Here is a 20344-nt window from a genome sequence, read left to right as displayed (position 1 = left end):
AAGAATGTTAGTTGTTATTGGTTTCACTTACCGATTGTTTGTTATTGGTGCCATTTCTTTTACTAACTGAATTTGAATGAATGAATGGATTTGAACTGAAGTTATTGAAATGGAACTATGATGAGATTTGGTCAATTTGTTGAAGTTATTTTGTTGTGTTAATTTAAAAATTAGCATAAAAATCAACTATCTAAGAGTGTTAGAAGTTAGCATAGTTAGTAGGGTTAGTTGCAATTAGTGAGGAAACTTGAATTACTTGGTTGTTAGTGTTAGAATATAGAATTAGAGTTTTGATTTTTTAGTTTCCAGTTCAGGATGTTAGAAGTTCCCTCTTGAGTGATATTAATGCAATTGTTATGAACTTCTAGTTGCGTTTAGGACTGCATGCTAATTATAATGAGTTAAGATGTGGATATTGTTAAATGAAGATGCATACTGCTACATATTTATACTATTACAATATTACCTCATGTCTGAACTTTTATGAGATAGGCTAACAGAATGAACTATGTGTCATGTTTGTATGTTCAATTAGGTGAAAACAAACTGGAATTGACTTGGCTGAATGAACTGTTATGTTTGGTGTTCTTTAAGTGAAAACAATCATGATTTTAAATGAACACCAGTAGGAATTGTGTTATGCCGTGTTAAATGATGATTGAATCATGTTAATGCTTATGTGCATGCTTTGGTGTTCTTTTGGTTATGATTGTTGCATTGTTATAAGTGAACCCTAAACCATTGATGTAGAATGATGATGCTAGAAATGGTTATCTTGAGCAATATTAGAAAAAATGAGGGTGTGGCATGGCGGCCCCACAAGAACCACACCTTTAAAATCTAAAATTGAAAAAAATATCTATAAACTCTTTTAACACTATCATACTCAATCAATTATTAACTAAACTTAATCCCATCCAATTAAACCAAAGACCGAATCATAACAAGATTCATGAAATAATTGATGAATCTAGTCCATATATAGACCATATACATCAAATCTTCGACGAATTTAAAAAAAAATTATTTATAATAATGACAAATAGAAATATTAGTTATATTATTCAAATAAATATTTTTTTAATTTAAATTTCATACCATTCAAATAAATATATGTTTTTAGACTGATAATATACAAATATGTCTTTGATTTGATGTGTTGTATCACTAATATAACTTTTGTAATAGTACTATGTCAAACTTAATCTCATATATCTAATAAACATTAGAGTATTTTAAGCAGACTCTAACCATTTCCTTAACCAACCTTCCATCATTATAAAAACACAGCACCAATCAATCAGTCACAAAACACACACCATTCATTCACCAATTCACATTCTTTCTTTGCATTTATTCATTCATCGCAAATGGCTCTCGAGATCGCTGTCAAGGCCGCCGTTGGTGCTCCGACTATTCTCGGAGACTATAAGCTTCTCTCCGTCTCTAGATTTCGGTTATTCATTCTTCTTCATTTTTCATATTTTGATTTTGTTTCGTTTTCATTTCAGGTCCATTTTCACAAAGAGTGTTGTTAACTTTGGAAGAGAAGAAGATAGCGTATAATACTCACCTGATTGATGTATCTAACAAACCCCAATGGTACTCTAAAATTAACTCTGCATGTAGTTTTTTCTTTTTTTCTTTTTCTATGTATTGTTTCTGTGTATTTTGTTGAAATTTGTGGGTTATTATTCATTATTTTGTTGTTAGGTTTTTGGAAGTGAGTCCAGAAGGGAAGGTTCTGGTGGTTAAGTTTGATGGAAAATGGGTTCCTGATTCTGATGTTATTGTGGGGATTCTTGAAGAGAAATACTCTGAGCCATTCTTTGTTACTCCTCCTCAATTTTCCTCAGTGTATGGTCCTTCAATTTGACCCTCTCTATTTTTGTCCTTTCAGGGTTCACTTTTTCACACCGTTTTGTTTTCTTTGTGTTGTTGCTGTCACTGTTTTTGGTCCAATTTTGTTCAAAAATGATACATGGACCCTTCATTTTTCTACACCTGCATCAACTTTCAAATCACATGCAGGTGTGGTTAATTTAATTGAGTTGTTGGTTAATTTAAATCATGCATAAAATTGTGAAACACTGTAAATTATGTATTTGAATTAATTACAATTTTGATCTTGAATTGAATTAATCTTCTACTCAACTAAATTAACAACATTTTCTAAAGTGATTTGTATGAGAAAATGGGTGTCTGAAAATTATTACTGTTGATATTTTTTCCTATGTTAAAATTTTCTTTTGTTCTTATTTTTTGTGGTGATGTTTAAGGGGAGAGATGGTAATAGTATACTAGTAAGACGCATCTCTTCAAAGAAAGAACATCTTTGAAAAGAGGTTATGACAATTCACACTTTGAAGATAGTATTTAAGATCATGGGAATGTTTATGTTGGTGTTGGTTATGTTCTTTTTTGTCTGTTCTTTTGTGAGGTGGGGTTGTGAACAGTTAAATTAGTACGAAGAACTATTTGGATTGATTTATTTGAGCTTATTTACTTGTTTAAACACTTCTTAAAACTCTTGAAGAAAGCTTATGGAAACAATTTATGACCTTTTCTTCTTATTTCCATAAAATCTCTTGGATAGATTACGAATAAAGTTCGACTTTATTTTATACACATTTTTATAGAAATAACTTTTACGTAAGCATTAAATAATAAGCATTTGTGCTTCTGAATTTGGCTGTACACTTTGTAGACTGGCATTGATAATAGCTGAGTATTTCTTTTCAGTGTCCAGAAATACATACTTCAGATTTGTTGGTAACTGCTTCAGATTCACCCCTGTTTTTGGTTCTTCAGTGACATCTGATGGTGGTGGTGGTCTTAAATCTTCCCACTAGTGTGGTCTAGATCTAATCCATTCAGGGTTTTTTTCCATCATAACGAGCACCTCAGACTCTCCTTCATCTTCATCACTTTCAAAAATTGATAGACTTAAGACTCGTTCTAGTGGTGACTGGGGTCTATGTCTTTCAATTTATTAAGCAATTACTTGATCTATTATCTCTATGGTGTGTCTTGTGCCAATATCATCTTTGTATTGCATTGTGTTCCTCACATCTATTTTTAGCTCTTTATCATAGACTTTGAGGGTCATTGTTCCTTCCTCGATGTCTATCATACACCGTTCTGTTTCTAAGAATAGTTTGCCCAATATGAGAGGAATCTCCTCATCTTCAGGCATTTCCAGAATGAAGAAGTCAACTGGGAAAACAAACTTGTCAAGTTTTACAAGAACGTCTTCCACAATTCCATAGGGTCGCCTAACAGAGCGATCCGCAAACTGAAGTGTCATTCGAGTATCTTAAATAGTGACAATGCCTATTTTTTTTATAGATGGATAGTGGCATCAGGCTTACACTTGCTCCTAAGTCAATCAGAGCCTTCTTGAATTAACCGACCCCCTGTCTTTCTTTTTCACTGGGATTTTCATGCCTTGGAGAATGGCATTGCATGTTTCAGTTAGGATGATCGGGTCCATATCAGTGGAACGCTTCTTGGAGATGATGTCTTTCATGAACTTGGCATATATTGGCATTTGTTCTAATGTTTCAAAAAAAGGGATGTTTATTTCCAACTTTTTGAACATTTCCAGGAACTTCTCAAAAAAATTCTCATGTTGATCTTTCTTTTTCTGTCTTGGAGGCTAAGGGAGTTTGATGACTGGTTTTAGAACCTTTTCTTTCTCCTTGACAGGTGGTAGTATCACTTCTTCATCTTGGTCCTGGGTTTCCTTGGTTTCTAAATCCACTTCTAACAATCCATCTTTTTCCATATTGTTTTCCTTCGTTGACTTCCCACTTCGGGTTACGATAACGTTAACAGTGTTATGTTCCGTCGGATTTGTTACCGTACCACTAGGTAGGGTACCCGGGGCTTGAGAGTTTGAAGCTAACTGTTATGCTATCTGACCCATTTGGTCTTCGAGATTTTTGATGGAGGTTGTGGTTTTTTTATGATTAGTCCTTCTTTCTTCTTGAAACTGCATGTTGTGGGCGAGTAATTTTTCAATGGTGATTTCCCATTCAGCCTTTTTAGGTGCCTGTTGTTGCTGTTGTTGTTGATATTGAGTCTGATATTACCCTATACCTTGTTGCGAAACATTCCCTCTCTGATCTTTCCAGGAGAAATTTGGATGATTCTTCCAACCTGGGTTGTACGTGTTAGAGTAGGGATTATTCTGCTTCAAGAATTTGATCTCTTCAATTTGTTGGGGGGTAGAAAAGCAATAGACCGTGTGATGAGGTCCATTACAAATTTCGCAAGTGCTAGCCTGGGCCGGTTGGATTTGAGCTATCTGTTGAGTACCTATATTCATAACTTTCAACTTCTTGTCTACTTCGGCAGCAACTGTGTCTTCCAGACAAATTTTATTTGTCTCTAATTTGAGATCAATCACCCTCTCTGGCTGACTAGTACACCTGTCATATAATTCTAGATGCTCATTGGCAGCTATAACTTCAATAATCCTTTTAATACCAGTGGCTGTTGAGAAATTTGTTGAGCCACCGCTGCTGTATCAATCAACTGTTTTGTTTTTATTTTCAGCCCATTAACGAACATCTGCATTTGTTCGGTCTGATCCATATTATGATTTGGACATGCTACTAAGACCCTTTTGAATCTTTTGTAGGCGTCTCCCAATGATTCACCATCCTTATGTTTTAAATTAAGGATTTCGTACCTTTTTCTCAGGAATACTGATGCTGGAAAGTACTCATTTAAGAATGCAGTTTCCATCTCTTCCCATGATGTGATACTGCCGGCTGGAAGAGAGTAGAACCGCTCTTCCGCATCTTCAGCTAAGGTGAACGGGAACATTCTTAATTTATTTGCTTCATCAGTGTGACCATCAATTTTCAAGGTGGTGCTCAAGGTCAGAAATCTTTGCAAGTGTTTGTTGGCCTCTCCATTAACCTTTCTGGTGAAAGTTTTTCTTTCCAATTGATTGATTGTGCTAGGATGTAGTTGAAAATTTATCACATTCACCGGTTGGTTGACAATGGTCAGTCGACCACCTGGTGCGTTTACACCTCCATAGTCACCTAGGAATCTTTTCGGAGGTGGAAGAGGTGGAATTGGAGGAACTTCAGTCATTGGTTCTTTGACTTCTGAGTGATCAGAGGTACTTTCTTCTTTGGAATCCACTCTTTGACTTTTGCGTCTTCGGTGAAGGGTTCTCTCGCTCTCTGCATCAAAAAGAAATTCAGTTGAGGGTTCTCCTCGCATACACAAATTAGTAAATTATAAATGACAGAAAAATAATTTTATTGCAGAGCAATAAAATTTTAATTGAATTTAAAATTAAACTCTATATTTTGGCAGTCCCCGGCAACGGCGCCAAAAACTTGATTGGGAAAATAGCAAATGTATTATTTTGCCTTTTATAGTAATAATGGGGAAATTCTCCGAATGTCGATCTCAAGGACTGCAAGTCAATATTGAGTTTAAATTATCATTCAATTAAACAAAAACTGTTAATTTGGTTTTTTGGTGTAAAAAAATAAGAATAAAGGTAAAAGCAAATAAGGATGAAAATAAAGGTTTACAGGGAAAAAGGAACAATGTCAGAGAAGGTGTATGATTTATCCCTGTAACAGCTCTGAGTTACTATTGCATCAACAAATATCAATTACTACCAGTTCTCAAGGGTATTTTCTCCCAAGTCCTTGGTGAGAAAACCTTTAATCAATCTACCCTAATTTCTATGTCCATATGCAATTAAGGTGAAGTTAAGCTTTATAATATCAAGAATACTCTGGTTCATACAGGGTATCCCTAGTCCTAGGTGATATTTATTGTAGAGTAACCTTATGAAAACCTTATCAATGGCGGTCCAGCCTAATTGATAACCACAAATCAATCTCGATTGGTCCGAAGGAGAAAGCAATAAACACATCAAATGGTTACCGTAAAAACAATATTATAAATGCAAATGTAAACTCAAATTCGTTAAAATTCTAAATCAGGGACACCCCCCTAGCATTGGGGGGTTTAGCTACTCATATTTTTTTAAACAAATGCAATACAAAAATTACACATTACAAGTAATTTGATGACTTTGATCTTCAATCGCTCCCACTCATCAAAACCTTCAGCTCTCCAAACACCTTGTTCTCTGTAATAATTGATTGCTTCACAATACTGTATTTTTCCTTGTTCCAAGATGATCTTTCCTTAGGCAGAAGGTTCTCTTTTATAATGAAAATTCTAAGCAGCAAGTGGACATGTCCAAAAATCTCTTTGAAAAGCCCGACGAACAAAAGCCCGAGAAAAATGGAAATTTTGGGCTTGGGTTGACACGGCCCGTGTCAGCTGACACGGGTGGCCGTGTCAGCCTACTGTTAATGGTGACACGCCCATGGCCTCTTGATACGGGGGGTTGATGCCTGACACGACCTGTGTCAGCTGACACAGGTGGTCGTTTCAGGCCACTGTCTTCCTTGCCACGCCCTCCTTTGCCTAACACGGCCCTTGTCAGGTGACATGGGTGGCCGTGTCAGGCCTCTTGTACCGGGGTTTTCCAATCCTTTGCTTGCCGGAATCTCGCACTATCTCGCTCTGAGTTCTCTGGTTCTTCTACCTGGACCTGTTGGACAAAAACACAGTTATCACATGCATAAAATCACGAAAATATAATTAAAATATAACAATGAATGGAAATGCTTAAATATTATACCGGAAGTAAAATTGACTTGAAAAGTATCAAAAATGCTTGCACAGTGTTTCAAAATCCTCGGTTTCTTGTCAGATCATTAACGAAAACTTAATGCAAATGGTGACTGATCAATGTTTATTTGCTTAATAAACTGTGAGAAACATTTTTTTTTTCTTATTTTATCTAAATCTTCTTATGGTTTTGAACAATCTATAACAAAATATAAAGACAAAACTTAATTTTGGTGTCAATCAGGAACACAATGATCAAAATTTCTCTGTTGTGTACTTAATCTTCTTATTGTTCATGGTATTGTTTACCGTGTATACTTGATTATTCCACACATTTGAAGCTAACTTCAACTTCTTAGTTGTACCAAAAACATTACATGCATTGCCGAAAATAACCGCTTACCTTGATGTAGTTGTGAACATGTGTCAAACTCTCAGGAATAGTCCAATTCTTGAAGTGGCCAAGTGCAACCACTACATGGTAAAGTTTTAGTGCCAAACTCAAACCAACAACAGTGACCTTCTCACCGGCAACATATGGACCGTGGGTTACCATACATACCTCCAACATATTAGTTTTTTTAATTAACTATTACCATAAGTTAAAAAAAGAAAAAAACTTAACAAAAAATAAGGTTGTTGATTATAATTAACATATATACATTGGCCTTAAGATGTTCCTCCAAAGCATTCAGTTCAACAACCAAGGCTTGCTATGTTCCATCATTTGAATCCTTGCTCTTCACAAAGCTCACAAAAGTCCCAAATATCTTAGATCCACTACAATTATGAACATGGAGTGTGTACATCCAAATTTAGAAGCACAAATGCTTATTATTTAATGCTTAGATAAAAGTTATTTCTATAAAAATGTATATAAAATAAAGTAGAACTTTTTTAATGTACATAACTGGTATTTTTCGTCAATCAGGAACATATGTATTTAACTATGATGTTCCTGAATGATTTCCTAAGCGCGCCAAACTTTAGATTACCGAATAGTATCTTCTCTTTGGATGCAATTTGCATATTATGGAAAATTAGAGAACTGATTGAAGGAAAACAACATGTTTTCTTATGAAAAATTAAAGATATAGACATTAATATTTACAACACTGTTTCTGAAATCATATGGATGAAAATTTTGGTCATTACAATACCATAATAATCAACATAGAGATAGCACTAGCTAGTGATAATAAAGTAGAGAGTATCTTTCCTCTGAGTGAATTATTGTTTATTTATCGTCTTATTATGGATTTTGAGAGGAATCCAAAGTTGAAATCATATTCTTTATCACGTGAGTTGTTTCTTCCTTGGACCTCATCATTTCCAATCTGGTAGTACTACTCTTCGACTTCACTTATGGCTCAAAAAATTCTTTGTTTTCCTTCTCTAGCTCATTCCACACTGCAAGCATTAACCTACTTTATTTCTCCCTATTTTCATTTGAATATCTATTTTTATTTTCTAACTTTTTTCTAAATCTCTTATTTTCATTTCATTTCACACTATTGACCAACATTATAAAGAACAACAACAAAAATGTTGCAAATGTAATCAGTATTTAATTCACTTGCAATAGAGTGCTAGGATGCTACGGTGACCAATAAATCTATGAAACATCATTAAAAAAGAAAGTCTTTGCATATAATGTTTTGATAATCATGAAAATAATAAATGGTACATAATCAACGCTATAAGAAAAGCACCTGAATATTTACTCCAGTCAAAACATACTTTCAAAGTAGTTTTGTTGACCAGTATACAATGTGTGGTATGTCTATGGTATTGTTTACCATGTATACTTGATCAATCAAATATTCATTTATATTGTGGGTCCGCCATGCCACACCCTCATTTTTTGTATGTTCTTTGGTGTTTGTTTTCCCGTTTTTTTAATGTACAGAGCAGAGAAAACACTTTAGATAAAGGAACAAATGTATTTAACTATGATACTCTAATCTTTATGTTGGTGCTGTGTTTTTATAATGATGGAAGGTTGGTTAAGGAAATGGTTAGAGTCTACTTAAAATACTCTAATGTTTATTAAACATATGAGATTAAGTACACAGCAGAGAAAAATAAATGTATGTTTTTCTTTTTATGAGGTTTCTATTGTACCTCATATTAAAAATAGTATTACTATACTTTGAAAATGGTAAACAAAGATATTCAAAATTATATTGAAGCATGCAAAGTATATTGATATTGTGTAATCAATGACGTTCTTTAAGAGGAATGTCGAACATGAAATCTTTATTCGAAGTATTTTCTTTTTCCCTGCAATTTTTTTCCATAGTAAAGAAAAAGTGTAAGACTCTCAAATTAGAATTTTTTTTAGAGAAAAAGATGGTAAAATTAATAGTAAGTAGTGTAATATAGCTTTTTTACCTTATAAAGATTCAAATCAATTCTTCATACATCCTTTTATTAATACGCTCTTGAGATTTAAAAAACTACAAATACATGATGAAATATCATATCATCAAAGAATACATTCAAAATATATCTCAGCTAAGCAATGTGGAACTAAGAAAATCTAATTTGAGCCCTTGGCCATTTTCAAGTCTCCTTATTGCGCTACACCGAGTTTTTGTTTTTACTCTCTTGTCCGTTTGTCCGCTTTTTTTATTGCGCTAACGTGTGTATATCTTTTATGATGTTTTTCATATATGTCATGTTAAAAAGAATATTACTTGGACACATTTCATAAAAATAAAATTAAGATGATATATATTCACTTTCAATATGTTTTAGTAAAGGAACACCTCTCTCTCTCTCTCTCTCTCTCTCTCTCTCTCTCTCTCTCTCTCTCTCTCTCTCTCTCTCTCTCTCTATATATATATATATATATATATATATATATATATATATATATATATATATATATATATATATATATATATATATATATATATATCACATATTTAAGTAGTAAATTACGGTAACATATTGAAAGTGAATATTTATCATCTTAATTATAAAGAAATAATTAAATATTCCTATCTTTTCCAACCAATTTTATCTTTTGTATTATTAAATTTCTCCCTATTTTTATTTGAATATCTATTTTTATTTTCTAACTTTTTTCTAAATCTCTTATTTTCCTTTCATTTCACACCATTGACCAATATTATAAAGAACAACAACAAAAATGTTGCAAATGTAATCGGTATTTAATTCACTTGCCAAAGAGTGCTAGGATGCTACGGTGACCAATAAATCTATGAAACATCATTAAAAAAGAAAGTCATGCATATAATGTTTTGATAATCTTGAAAATAATAAATAGTACATAATCAATGCTATAAGAAAAGCACCTGAATATTTACTCTAGTCAAAACACACTTTCAAAGTAGTTTTGTTGACCATTATACAATGTGTGGTATGTTCATGGTATTGTTTACCATGTATACTTGATCAATCAAATATCCGTTTATATTGTGGATCCGCCATGCCACACCTTTATTTTTTGTCTGTTCTTTGATGTCCGTTTGCCCGCTTTTTTTATGTACACAGCAGAGGTTATGACAATACCATGTATCATTTTTGAACAAAATTGGACCAAAAACGGTGACAGCAACAACACAATGAAAACAAAACGGTGTGAAAAAGTAAACCCTGAAAGGACAAAAATAGAGAGGGTCAAATTGAAGTACCATACACTGAGGAAAATTGAGGAGGAGTAACAAAGGATGGCTCAGGGTATTTCTCTTCAAGAATCCCCACAATAACATCATAATCAGAAACCCATTTTCCAACAAACTTAACCACTGGAACCTTCCCTTCTGGACTCACTTCCAAAAACCTAACAACAAAACAATGAATAATAACCCACACATTTCAACAAAATACACACAAACAATACATAGAAAAAGAAAAAACTACATGCAGAGTTGATTTTAGAGTACCATTGGGGTTTGTTAGATACATCAATCAGGTGAGTGTTGTACGCGATCTTCTTCTCTTCCAAAGTTAACAGCACTCTTTGTGAAAATGGACCTGAAATGAAAACGAAACAAAATCAAAATATGAAAAATGAAGAAGAATGAATAACCGAAATCTAGAGAGGGAGAGAAGCGTACAGTCTCCGAGAATAGTCGGAGCACCAACGGCGGCCTTGACAGCGATCTCGAGAGCCATTTGTGATGAATGAATGAATGCGAAGAAAGAATCTGAATTAGAGAATGAATGGTGTGTGTTTTGTGACTGATGATTGGTGTTGTGTTTTTATAATGATGGAAGGTTGGTTAAGGAAATGGTTAGAGTCTGCTTAAAATACGCTAATGTTTATTAAACATATGAGATTAGTTTTGACATGGTACTATTACAAAAGTTATATTAGTGATACAACAAATCAAATCAAAGACATATTTGTATATTGTCAGTCTCATAAAAAAATATTTATTTTAATGGTATGAAATTTAAATTAAAAAAAATATTTATTTGAATAATATAACTAATATTTCTTTTTGCCATTATTATAAATAAAATTTTGTTTTTAGATTCGTTGAAGATTCGATGTATATGGTCTATATATGGACTAGATTCATCAATTATTTCAGGAATCTTGTTATGGTTCGGTCTTTGGTTTAATTGGATGGATTAAGTTTAGTTAATAATTGATTGAGTACAATAGTGTTAAAAGAGTTTATAGATCTTTTTTTCAATTTTAGATTTTAAAGGTGTGGTTCTTGTGGGTCCGCCATGCCACACCCTCATTTATTCTAATATAGCTCAAGATACTCATTTCCAGCATCATCATTCTACATCAACGTTTTAGGGTTCACTTATAACAATGCAACAATCATAACAAAAGAACACCAAAGCATGCACATAAGCATTAACATGATTCAATCATCATTTAACATGGCATAACACAATTCCTACTGGTGTTCATTTAAAATCATGATTGTTTTCACTTAAAGAACACCAAACAAAACAGTTCATTCAGCCAAGTCAATTCCAGTTTGTTTTCACCTAATTGAACATACAAACATGACACATAGTTCACTCTGTTAGCCTATCCCATAAAAGTTCAGACATGAGGTAATATTGTAATAGTATAAATATGTAGCAGTATGCATCTTCATTTAACAATATCCACATATTAACTCATTATAATTAGCATGCAGTCCTAAACGCAACTAGAAGTTCATAACAATTGCATTAATATCACTCAAGAGGGAACTTCTAACATTCTGAACTGGAAACTAAAAAATCAAAACTCCAATTCTAGATTCTAACACTAACAACCAAGTAATTCAAGTTTGCTCACTAATTGCAACTAACCCTACTAACTATGCTAACTTCTAACACTCTTAGCTGGTTGATTTTTATGCTAATTTTCAAATTAACACAACAAAATAACTTCAACAAAGTGACCAAATCTCATCATAGTTCCATTTTAATAACTTTAGTTCAAATCCATTCATTCTTTCAAATTCAGTTAGTAAAAGAAATGGCACCAATAACAAATAATTGGTAAGTGAAACCAATAACAAATAACATTCTTCCTCATGTAAGATTCAAGTTGACCCCAAATGTTTGAGTTTAAAAACAATTCCTAGCTCATAACTAACTTGGTTAACTGAGTCATTTTACTTCACACTAACCAATTAACCATACTAACTGAATTCAAACCAACCTTAACAAAATATCTAAAAAACTTTAACATTCTACTAACACTAACCAAATATCCTCTAACTGAATTAACTGATTTTTAACAGAGTTAACTAACAGAGTTTGACAACATTTGACAAACTTACACTTAAAAACTTAACAAAGTTAAGGATTACCCTAACTGCTACCCGAGCTACCCTATTATGTTACTCAATTCATCCCTATAAATCAGAGCCTTCATCATTCAATCAAGTATTGTAATTGCAAAACTTAGTCGCACAGGAAACTGCTTTCTACTAATGACAAAAGGCAGTCCATCACTTGCAGATCCAACATATTCATAAATAAACCACGACATAATAACCGCGTCCCATTACACAATTCATATCTAGGATCTAGATTTCGTAACAACATCAATGGTGCACCCTTTTTTATCTTTAGAATATGTGGTGGCAAACTACCTTGTGCAATTGAGTTTAAGAATTCTTGCTGGTATAAATTTTGATTATCTCCTTCAACCTCGTCAAACGACAACAAATTATGTTCTTCTCTTGGAAACTAGTCGATAATCATATCATTCAATTTCTGGACATCATCATTTGTTGGTGTCAAAATAGATCTTTGTACCATATATGGGGCATCCCAACCATGCAATTCTAAATTAGGAAAAATATGTTGGATAAGTACTTGTATGAAATGTTCCCCTTCCCATGGAATTGCAATATGTAAAGGTAACTTCACCATGTCATCTGGTTTGGTAGGTTCAACACCATCACCAATGCGAATAAGAAATTCTCAAACTCTTGATCATGCAATGATCGCATATTTTGACGCAAACGTAAAATCTTGGTATGATTCCATAAATGAGACTGAACAATACATGCTGAAATCATTTGTGCCTTAGTACCTTTTCTTACAACAGGAAGAACTTGACAAAAATCTCCCCCCATGATCAGAACGTTTCCACCAAATGGAGCATTGTTGCTACAAATGTCTTGTAATGATCGATATAAGGCTTCCAAACAATTTTTGTTTGTCATTGGTGCTTCATTCCAAATTATTGCGGAAGCAAATCTAATGAGATTTGCAAGATCTTTTGGCTTTTGAATACCACAAATGGAACTCGGTTGTATATCAATAGGTATCTTAAATCGAGAGTGTGCAGTCCTACCACCGGGTAACAATATTGCAGCTATACCAGATGATGCAGTTGCTAAGACAAATTCTCCTCTACTTCTTAAACTTGCCATTAATCTTCTATAAAGGAATGTTTTACCTGTTCCTCCTAGACCATCAACAAAAAATACCCCAATGTGTTTTTAAATAATTACATTTATAATGGTGTTGAATGCAATCATTTGATTATTATTTAACTTAGCAACAGATTCAATATCTTTATTGGGGAAATCGAGCGCTAACTCCTCTTGTACGATACTTGGAATTGCACCTCTGTCTATTGTATTAGGGGGTAAAGATGGAAGATCATAATCTTCAAAAAAAATACCGTGCAGGTTTAAGAGTTCATTCAAGTCCTTCAATAACATATTAGTTAAGTCTGATTCCACAACATTGTTACTTGTTTGATAGTCCTCTACCATGTGTAAAAAACTCATTTCAAAGGCCTTTAACATTAGTAGGTTCACAAAATATTAAAATCGTCATGAATAACCTCCATAAAGCATATGGCATTCGGAGACTCGTAGCCTCAACCAAACAATCACGAATACTATGATCAGTCTCTAGAAATCCCCTATCCTCGGCTGATTTTTTGAATGTATTGAAAGTCGTGCCATTATTTGTAAGAAGATATTCCCAACTGGTTGGACCTGTGACATAAGATAACAACAGTCGCAAGTAAAACTTATCTCCCTCCGAAGGTGATACTGTATAGATTGTCCCGATAACTTTTCTTGTGGACCGTCTATGATGCCATTCCATATCCCGCTTGTTCCAACAATAATGATCTGGAATCTCTCTATACAGATACTTTCTTGCTTGTGGATCTCGTAGATTCGATGCAAAGAATTGTGTGAGCATTGTATTGGAGTTGCGTTCATTATTTAACACATCTGCAATTTGTTGATGATCATAAAAGCGCTCTTGATGGCGGTTTTGAAAGTGGATCTGCAATCTTTCAACCGAAGGATATAATCGGTAAAGAGTGAATCGAAATATTTTCCATAATGCCGCGGGAGCACAAACCCATCTTGCATCAACATATTGCTGAACTTCATCCATGTATGATCCTTTATGAACCTCCATAGCCACACGATCAGGGCACTTGTACACATATTTGTATAGATAATTGATACTTTTAATGCTACTTCAAATCTCTACATTGATGTGACAGTCATACTTTAACAGTAACCAAGGGTTATAAGGAACCACCCATCTATTATCGACAGACCTATCTCTACCTAACGATACAGACTCATCAAACCTTCTCCTATACTCGAGATATGGGTCAGTGCCTTGACGTGTTTCATCCAAAAATTGTTTGGGATACCTTTTTTTATAATGCCCGTCTTTCATACATGGAGACTTTCGGCTGATTATGCCGCAAGGTCCGTGGATCATATGTCTTAAAACAGCTTCATGCAACTGTGGTTCACATTCTAATTTAGGTATTTCTGCTCTTACCATACTATCATAATCTTTTGGGTCACGCAACTTGTCGTTACTTTCTAAGACCAACAACATATGCACATGCGGCAGTCCTTGCTTTTGAAATTAAGTGACATACATGTAGATTTTAACTTTACCCAAGACTCCTTTATTAATAACATCATCCTTCGATTTCTCGAATTTCGAACGAAATATTCTTGTTAGCAAATCTGGACGATCTTGTGGTGTTTGAAAAGGCAAATGTTCTGATGTTATCTCACTCCAAGAAGGATTGCATGTCATTGTTAGAAAAGTATCTGGTTTACCGCCATTAAGAACAATAGCCATGCCATCTTCATAATGTTGTGTCATGTCTCGACGACCGCCAATAAATGATGATGGCAATTTGTTCTTTTTCCAATGTTCTCTACGACGATTCATGAAAGGCATTAGTATTAGAATACATGAATGATTAGCATTAGAAGTACAACTAATTATTAATCTGAAACTGTATATTTATGCTATATGAATTTGTACCTGCATTAGTTTCACCAACATGCAAAGCATCATGTAAACCTTGGTACAATTCAGAACGTATATCACTTTGGTGCTCTTTAATCCACCTTAATCTCCCTGATTCAATTTTGACATAATTGTCTACAACATATTGTTGCAACAGTCGACCCGCGTTTAACAACATTGATTGATCATTTGGGCGAATCTATAGTTGATTGAAAAAAATGTCGGTGCTAAATGTAAAGTTTTTTAAACAACGCTTAGCTAAGTACACTATCTACTAAAATTAATCCAATTTACCTGAAGCATGTAACTGTAATATGCTTTACATGACACTCTTCATCCATTGCAATTTTTTGTGTTGACGTTCCAACCATGCGTCCCAAATGGAAATAATACAGGATATTGCAAAGGATCATAATATCCCTTTGTCTCCTGAACTTTCTTGAGATTTCCATCACAACGAATGACATTAATATCCCTTCCATAATCCATATAATCTGCATCACATCCAACAATAATTTTTGCAACTTGTTCAGCAGTTGGAAGATTGTATTGATGGTGATTACTTGGACGCTCCTTAATTATGAGGCTACATTCACTGATATTTGGAAGTATTGACAGTTGCTTGAACCTAATTACAAAAGGATTAAACTAATGGAGCATTTTCTGTAATTTTTAAACTACATTTTGGTGCAACTGTGGATTTTCCTACATTCTATTATGTAGCTCATTATCGGTGTCGTAGATGTATAGTTGTAAGAAACGCAGCCTGACACCCTCATTTGGATAGAAACCTCATATGTTATGGTAAAAAGCACCTTGAGCACGAAATGTGTATATACCACGACCAGATGCAAGAATATTCTCATCAACGTGAACACCAATTGAAGTGAATGAAAGCACATGGTTATAACTTTGAATATGTTGCCTGAAATGTTTTCCTTCAGCTGAACCATCCAAAAATAATTGTTGCAATTCTATAGGAGCATCAACTCGTGAGAATGATACATTTCCACCATTACAACACGTGTCACGTGATTCATGATGAAACAATCTTGCATTGCAGTGTCTACATGTAATTGGATGAGGCAAGCGGGATTTTGCCATCATCATATTATTTTTGAAATTTTGAACAATATTGTGCTTTTCTCGAAAAGCATGTCCTGATTCTACAGGCAGGAGTTTGATATTGATTACTAAATATTATCTAAAATCTAAAATACAAATAAAAATATACGCAAGATGCCTCAATTATTATATTTTAATATTGCATGATTTTAAATTTTATGTCACATGAGTAAAGGCTACATTTATTTGAAGTAAAATTTTTATGAACATACCTTGAGGACGACGTGATAATGCACCATTTTCTCTTGTGTCCATGTTAAATATGATATTACTGCATCCTCCAAAGCTTCATCAACATCCATATCGTCTGATACAAAAATAATAATTAATATATATACATTTGTAAAAATTAATACTCGCATACTTAGAACTATATCACTTATACCTGTATCGGATTGACTCATGTGTTTCATTGATTAGGTGATGTGCAATTACGATCTGCGGGTATAAATACATAAAATGAGATATGACGAAAGCGAACAAAATTATGAAATGTAATATATAATGTATATATTGATCATCACCAACCAAGTGCAACATCATTAACATGTGTAATTCTACTTTGGTCGACTTCACTGTCATGAGTTTCTTGAAAGTGTGATCTTGGAAAAGTCATATTTATAAAATTTTGAAATGGAACTCTCAACTGACTGTTTATAGGGTGAGATGTTTGAGCTTGTTTCTCTTGCTCTTTTCGCCGCCTATAATTTTCACGTCGTCTCAACAAATTGTTTTCTCTCTGCTCGTTGCTCATATTTTGTCTCCTCTTCCTTTCATTTTCAGCCCTTCTTGACCTTTGTTGTTGACTTGATATTTGACGGGTATTATTTTCCATTTTATTAATGTAATTGCCAACTGGAAACTATATTGAATCCTCTCCAAAAACAATTGATCGAAAACCGATACATCATCAGAAGATGATTTGACATAAATTTTCTTCTCTCTAACACTTTCTATTCCCTCACATTTTTTTAAAAAATTATCTCTTTTGGTTACTTTTCCAAAAACTTTAAATTATTTCAGTAACTTCAATTGAGCCATGCATCTTTTTCATGTTTCTGCATTAAACTTTGAGGATTTTTATAAGAACACCATAAAATTTCAAGTATACTATAAATTTAAATATGTTGTTGATTTTCGCAAATAACCTATTTTGTGCTTTTTAGTCCTAATATGTTGCATGACCTACATAAATGTTGATAAATTGATGTTAACGTTAACACTACAATAGATGGAGTCATAATATAAGAATTTAATTATTAAAAGTGGAATAATTCTAAATAGGTATAAGCGATATCTTTTAGTGAGATTTCATTCCATTTTTTTTTTTCACATAATATTGAATTTGCGCATTCAAAATAATTTTAATAATTAAATTACGCATTTAATAATTAAATTATTTCCACTTCATCTAATACAATTAAAATACATTAAATATATCACTTATATAATAATCATGTAATATATTATTGTATTACACTTTATTTAAAATACGTTAAAATAAGTGTTGCAGTGAATAAGATGAATTTATTATTCAAGTTATGAAAATATATTAAAATAAGCATTACACTTTGTACTTAATAAACTTTATTATTTTAAAATGTAACTTCTTGGTCACAAAAACAAAATAAACTTCACTATTCCCTCGTTATAATAAAGTTTTGAAACCATTATGAGACGTTAGATTGTAATATGGAATATATTATATATGATATTCTCTGTTCCTTTTTAAATGGTTTGATCAATTCAGTTTTTATTTATTATGGTAATAAATAGTTATGGATGTACATTAAGAAAATTTAATATGTTATCCCTCATTAAACTTCCATTATTAAATATGATTAATATGTTATCTCTCAAGTTAATGAAAAATGTCAGGTAAAAATAATAATACAATATGTGTTATCTAATTTTTTGTTCTTCATCTCTACTCTAATATTTTACTATATATTGTTTTCTTCTTCATCTCTACTCTAATCTTTTACTATAAATCATCTTCTTCATGCATATTTTATTGATTTTTTAAAATATTTTTCAAGTTGTTTCAAATTAAGGTTGCTACATAGATTTTTAAAGTTGCTAGAGAATAAAATAATAAAGATATTGATTATAACTATACTTCTCCTTTTACGGTCTTTATCATTCTTTGTTTTCTTTTTTATGGATATCATTAATTAAGAATGAAAGAAAATAAATTACTATTTTCTATGATGGATATGTATGATGCTTCTATTCTCTTTTTTCTTCCATCCATGTTGTTTATTTGTAATATTATCTATGTTGGAAAAATAAAGAAAGAGTCACACCAAAGAATATTATATAACTATTCTCCTATCAATGCAAATAAACAATATGATTGATAATATTACTATTTTCTACGGTGATCTTGATTAAAGGATAAGAATGGAAAAATAATAGAGTCAAGCCAAAATCAAAATACTATAGTATTCAATAGAGTATGTTCAAGAAACAAACAAAGAGTAAAATGCATTTATTCAATTATTTCAATAAGTGTCAAAAACTATAGTATTTAATTGTGATCGCATATCAAACACAAATTTTATAGTATTTTAAGTTATGAAATTACTATAATTATTTAATGATAATTACAAAATATTTTAAAACTTCAGGTGAAAAAAATTTTGTTTCAAAAATATTTTTCAAGTTGTTTCAAATTAAGGTTGTTACAGAGACTTTTAAGATTGCTAGAGAGTAAAACAATAAAATTATTGATTCTAACTATATTTATTTAACTATGATTACAAAATATTTTAAAACTTCAGGTGAAAAAAATTATGTTTTAAAAATATTTTTCAAGTTGTTTCAAATTAAGGTTGCTACATAGACTTTTAAGGTTGCTAGAGAGTAAAATAATAAAATTATTAATTATACTATACTTATTTAGCGATGATTATAAAATATTTTAAAATTTCAGGTGAAAAAAATTTTGTTGGTTAATTAATGTGCTTTTTTGACACAATTATTGTATTTATAAACTTTAGAATTTTAACATTGAATTCAATCTTCTTCTTTTTTTTCATTCAAACTTACCTTTTATATTTTTAAATTTATAATTTATATTTCATACATATCTTTTACTATAATTTGTTTTCAAAATAAAGATTATATCAAATTATGAAAATATATTAAAATAACTGTTGCAGTGAAATAATAATAGTTTTAATATAAGTTTTAAATTATGAAAATAATTATTAAATTCTTACCGCATATTTTATTACGCACAATTATTAATAATTACATTATTAAATGGGTAAATTATCCATTTAATTAGTAGAGTGTGATATTTTAATAATTATTTTCATAATTTGAAGCTTATATTAATTTAAATTATTTTAATAATTGTATTATAATAATGCGTAATAAACTTTGTATTGCAATAATTAAATTATTAGTGAAATAATGGTTGATCTAATACAATTAAATTATCGTCCGCTTCAAAATATAAGAGTGTATAATCGTTATGAGCATTAAAAATTTAATTAAAAATATAGTTGGTTGATCTTTATTTCCTTGTCTAATTACACTCATAATGATATCTATGCAAAGTTTCTCAATAATTCAAAGTACACTGGAGTTGGACTTAATTCTGAGAATGATTGGATGGTTCTTGTTCTTACTATTAATACAACTACTGGAATTTTCTATGTAGCAACTTCTATTCATGCTAATGTTGTTTGGATGACTTTGATGTTTCTTTTTAAATAACCATATTTTTTAAAACAAATTCACAAAAAATAAGGTTTAACAAAGTTAACTCAAAAGTAGT

At 32.0% G+C, this 20344-nt stretch overlaps 4 protein-coding genes and 1 pseudogene across 4 annotated transcripts; 1 reads left to right on the top strand and 4 right to left on the bottom strand.

The window, feature by feature from the left end:
* The first annotated feature begins 1370 nt into the window (after positions 1-1370).
* Positions 1371-2194, top strand: LOC127126939 (glutathione S-transferase DHAR2). The gene is made up of 3 exons (XM_051056012.1): positions 1371-1428; positions 1512-1602; positions 1714-2194. Exons 1-3 carry the CDS (start codon positions 1371-1373, stop codon positions 1874-1876), a joined length of 312 nt encoding a protein of 103 aa, XP_050911969.1. The 3' UTR covers positions 1877-2194.
* A 4317-nt stretch (positions 2195-6511) lies between these two features.
* LOC127130811 (glutathione S-transferase DHAR2-like) lies at positions 6512-10872 on the bottom strand (annotated as a pseudogene).
* A 2171-nt stretch (positions 10873-13043) lies between these two features.
* Positions 13044-13556, bottom strand: LOC127130810 (ATP-dependent DNA helicase RRM3-like). The gene has a single exon (XM_051059777.1). The coding sequence runs from the start codon at positions 13554-13556 to the stop codon at positions 13044-13046; it is 513 nt and encodes a 170-aa protein (XP_050915734.1).
* A 364-nt stretch (positions 13557-13920) lies between these two features.
* On the bottom strand, positions 13921-14949 carry LOC127130809 (uncharacterized). The gene is made up of 2 exons (XM_051059776.1): positions 14695-14949; positions 13921-14586 (listed from the first exon to the last, which is right to left on the bottom strand). Exons 1-2 carry the CDS (start codon positions 14947-14949, stop codon positions 13921-13923), a joined length of 921 nt encoding a protein of 306 aa, XP_050915733.1.
* Positions 14950-15400: 451 nt separating this feature from the next.
* LOC127130808 (uncharacterized) lies at positions 15401-16812 on the bottom strand. The gene is made up of 4 exons (XM_051059775.1): positions 16770-16812; positions 16248-16598; positions 15826-15926; positions 15401-15631 (listed from the first exon to the last, which is right to left on the bottom strand). Exons 1-4 carry the CDS (start codon positions 16810-16812, stop codon positions 15401-15403), a joined length of 726 nt encoding a protein of 241 aa, XP_050915732.1.
* Positions 16813-20344: the final 3532 nt, after the last annotated feature.

This window comes from Lathyrus oleraceus, chromosome 3 (assembly GCF_024323335.1).
Source record: "Lathyrus oleraceus cultivar Zhongwan6 chromosome 3, CAAS_Psat_ZW6_1.0, whole genome shotgun sequence".
Classification (NCBI taxonomy): domain Eukaryota; kingdom Viridiplantae; phylum Streptophyta; class Magnoliopsida; order Fabales; family Fabaceae; genus Lathyrus; species Lathyrus oleraceus.
Note: the sequence above shows the minus strand (reverse complement) of the source record. Positions and strands in the feature narration are given on the sequence as shown.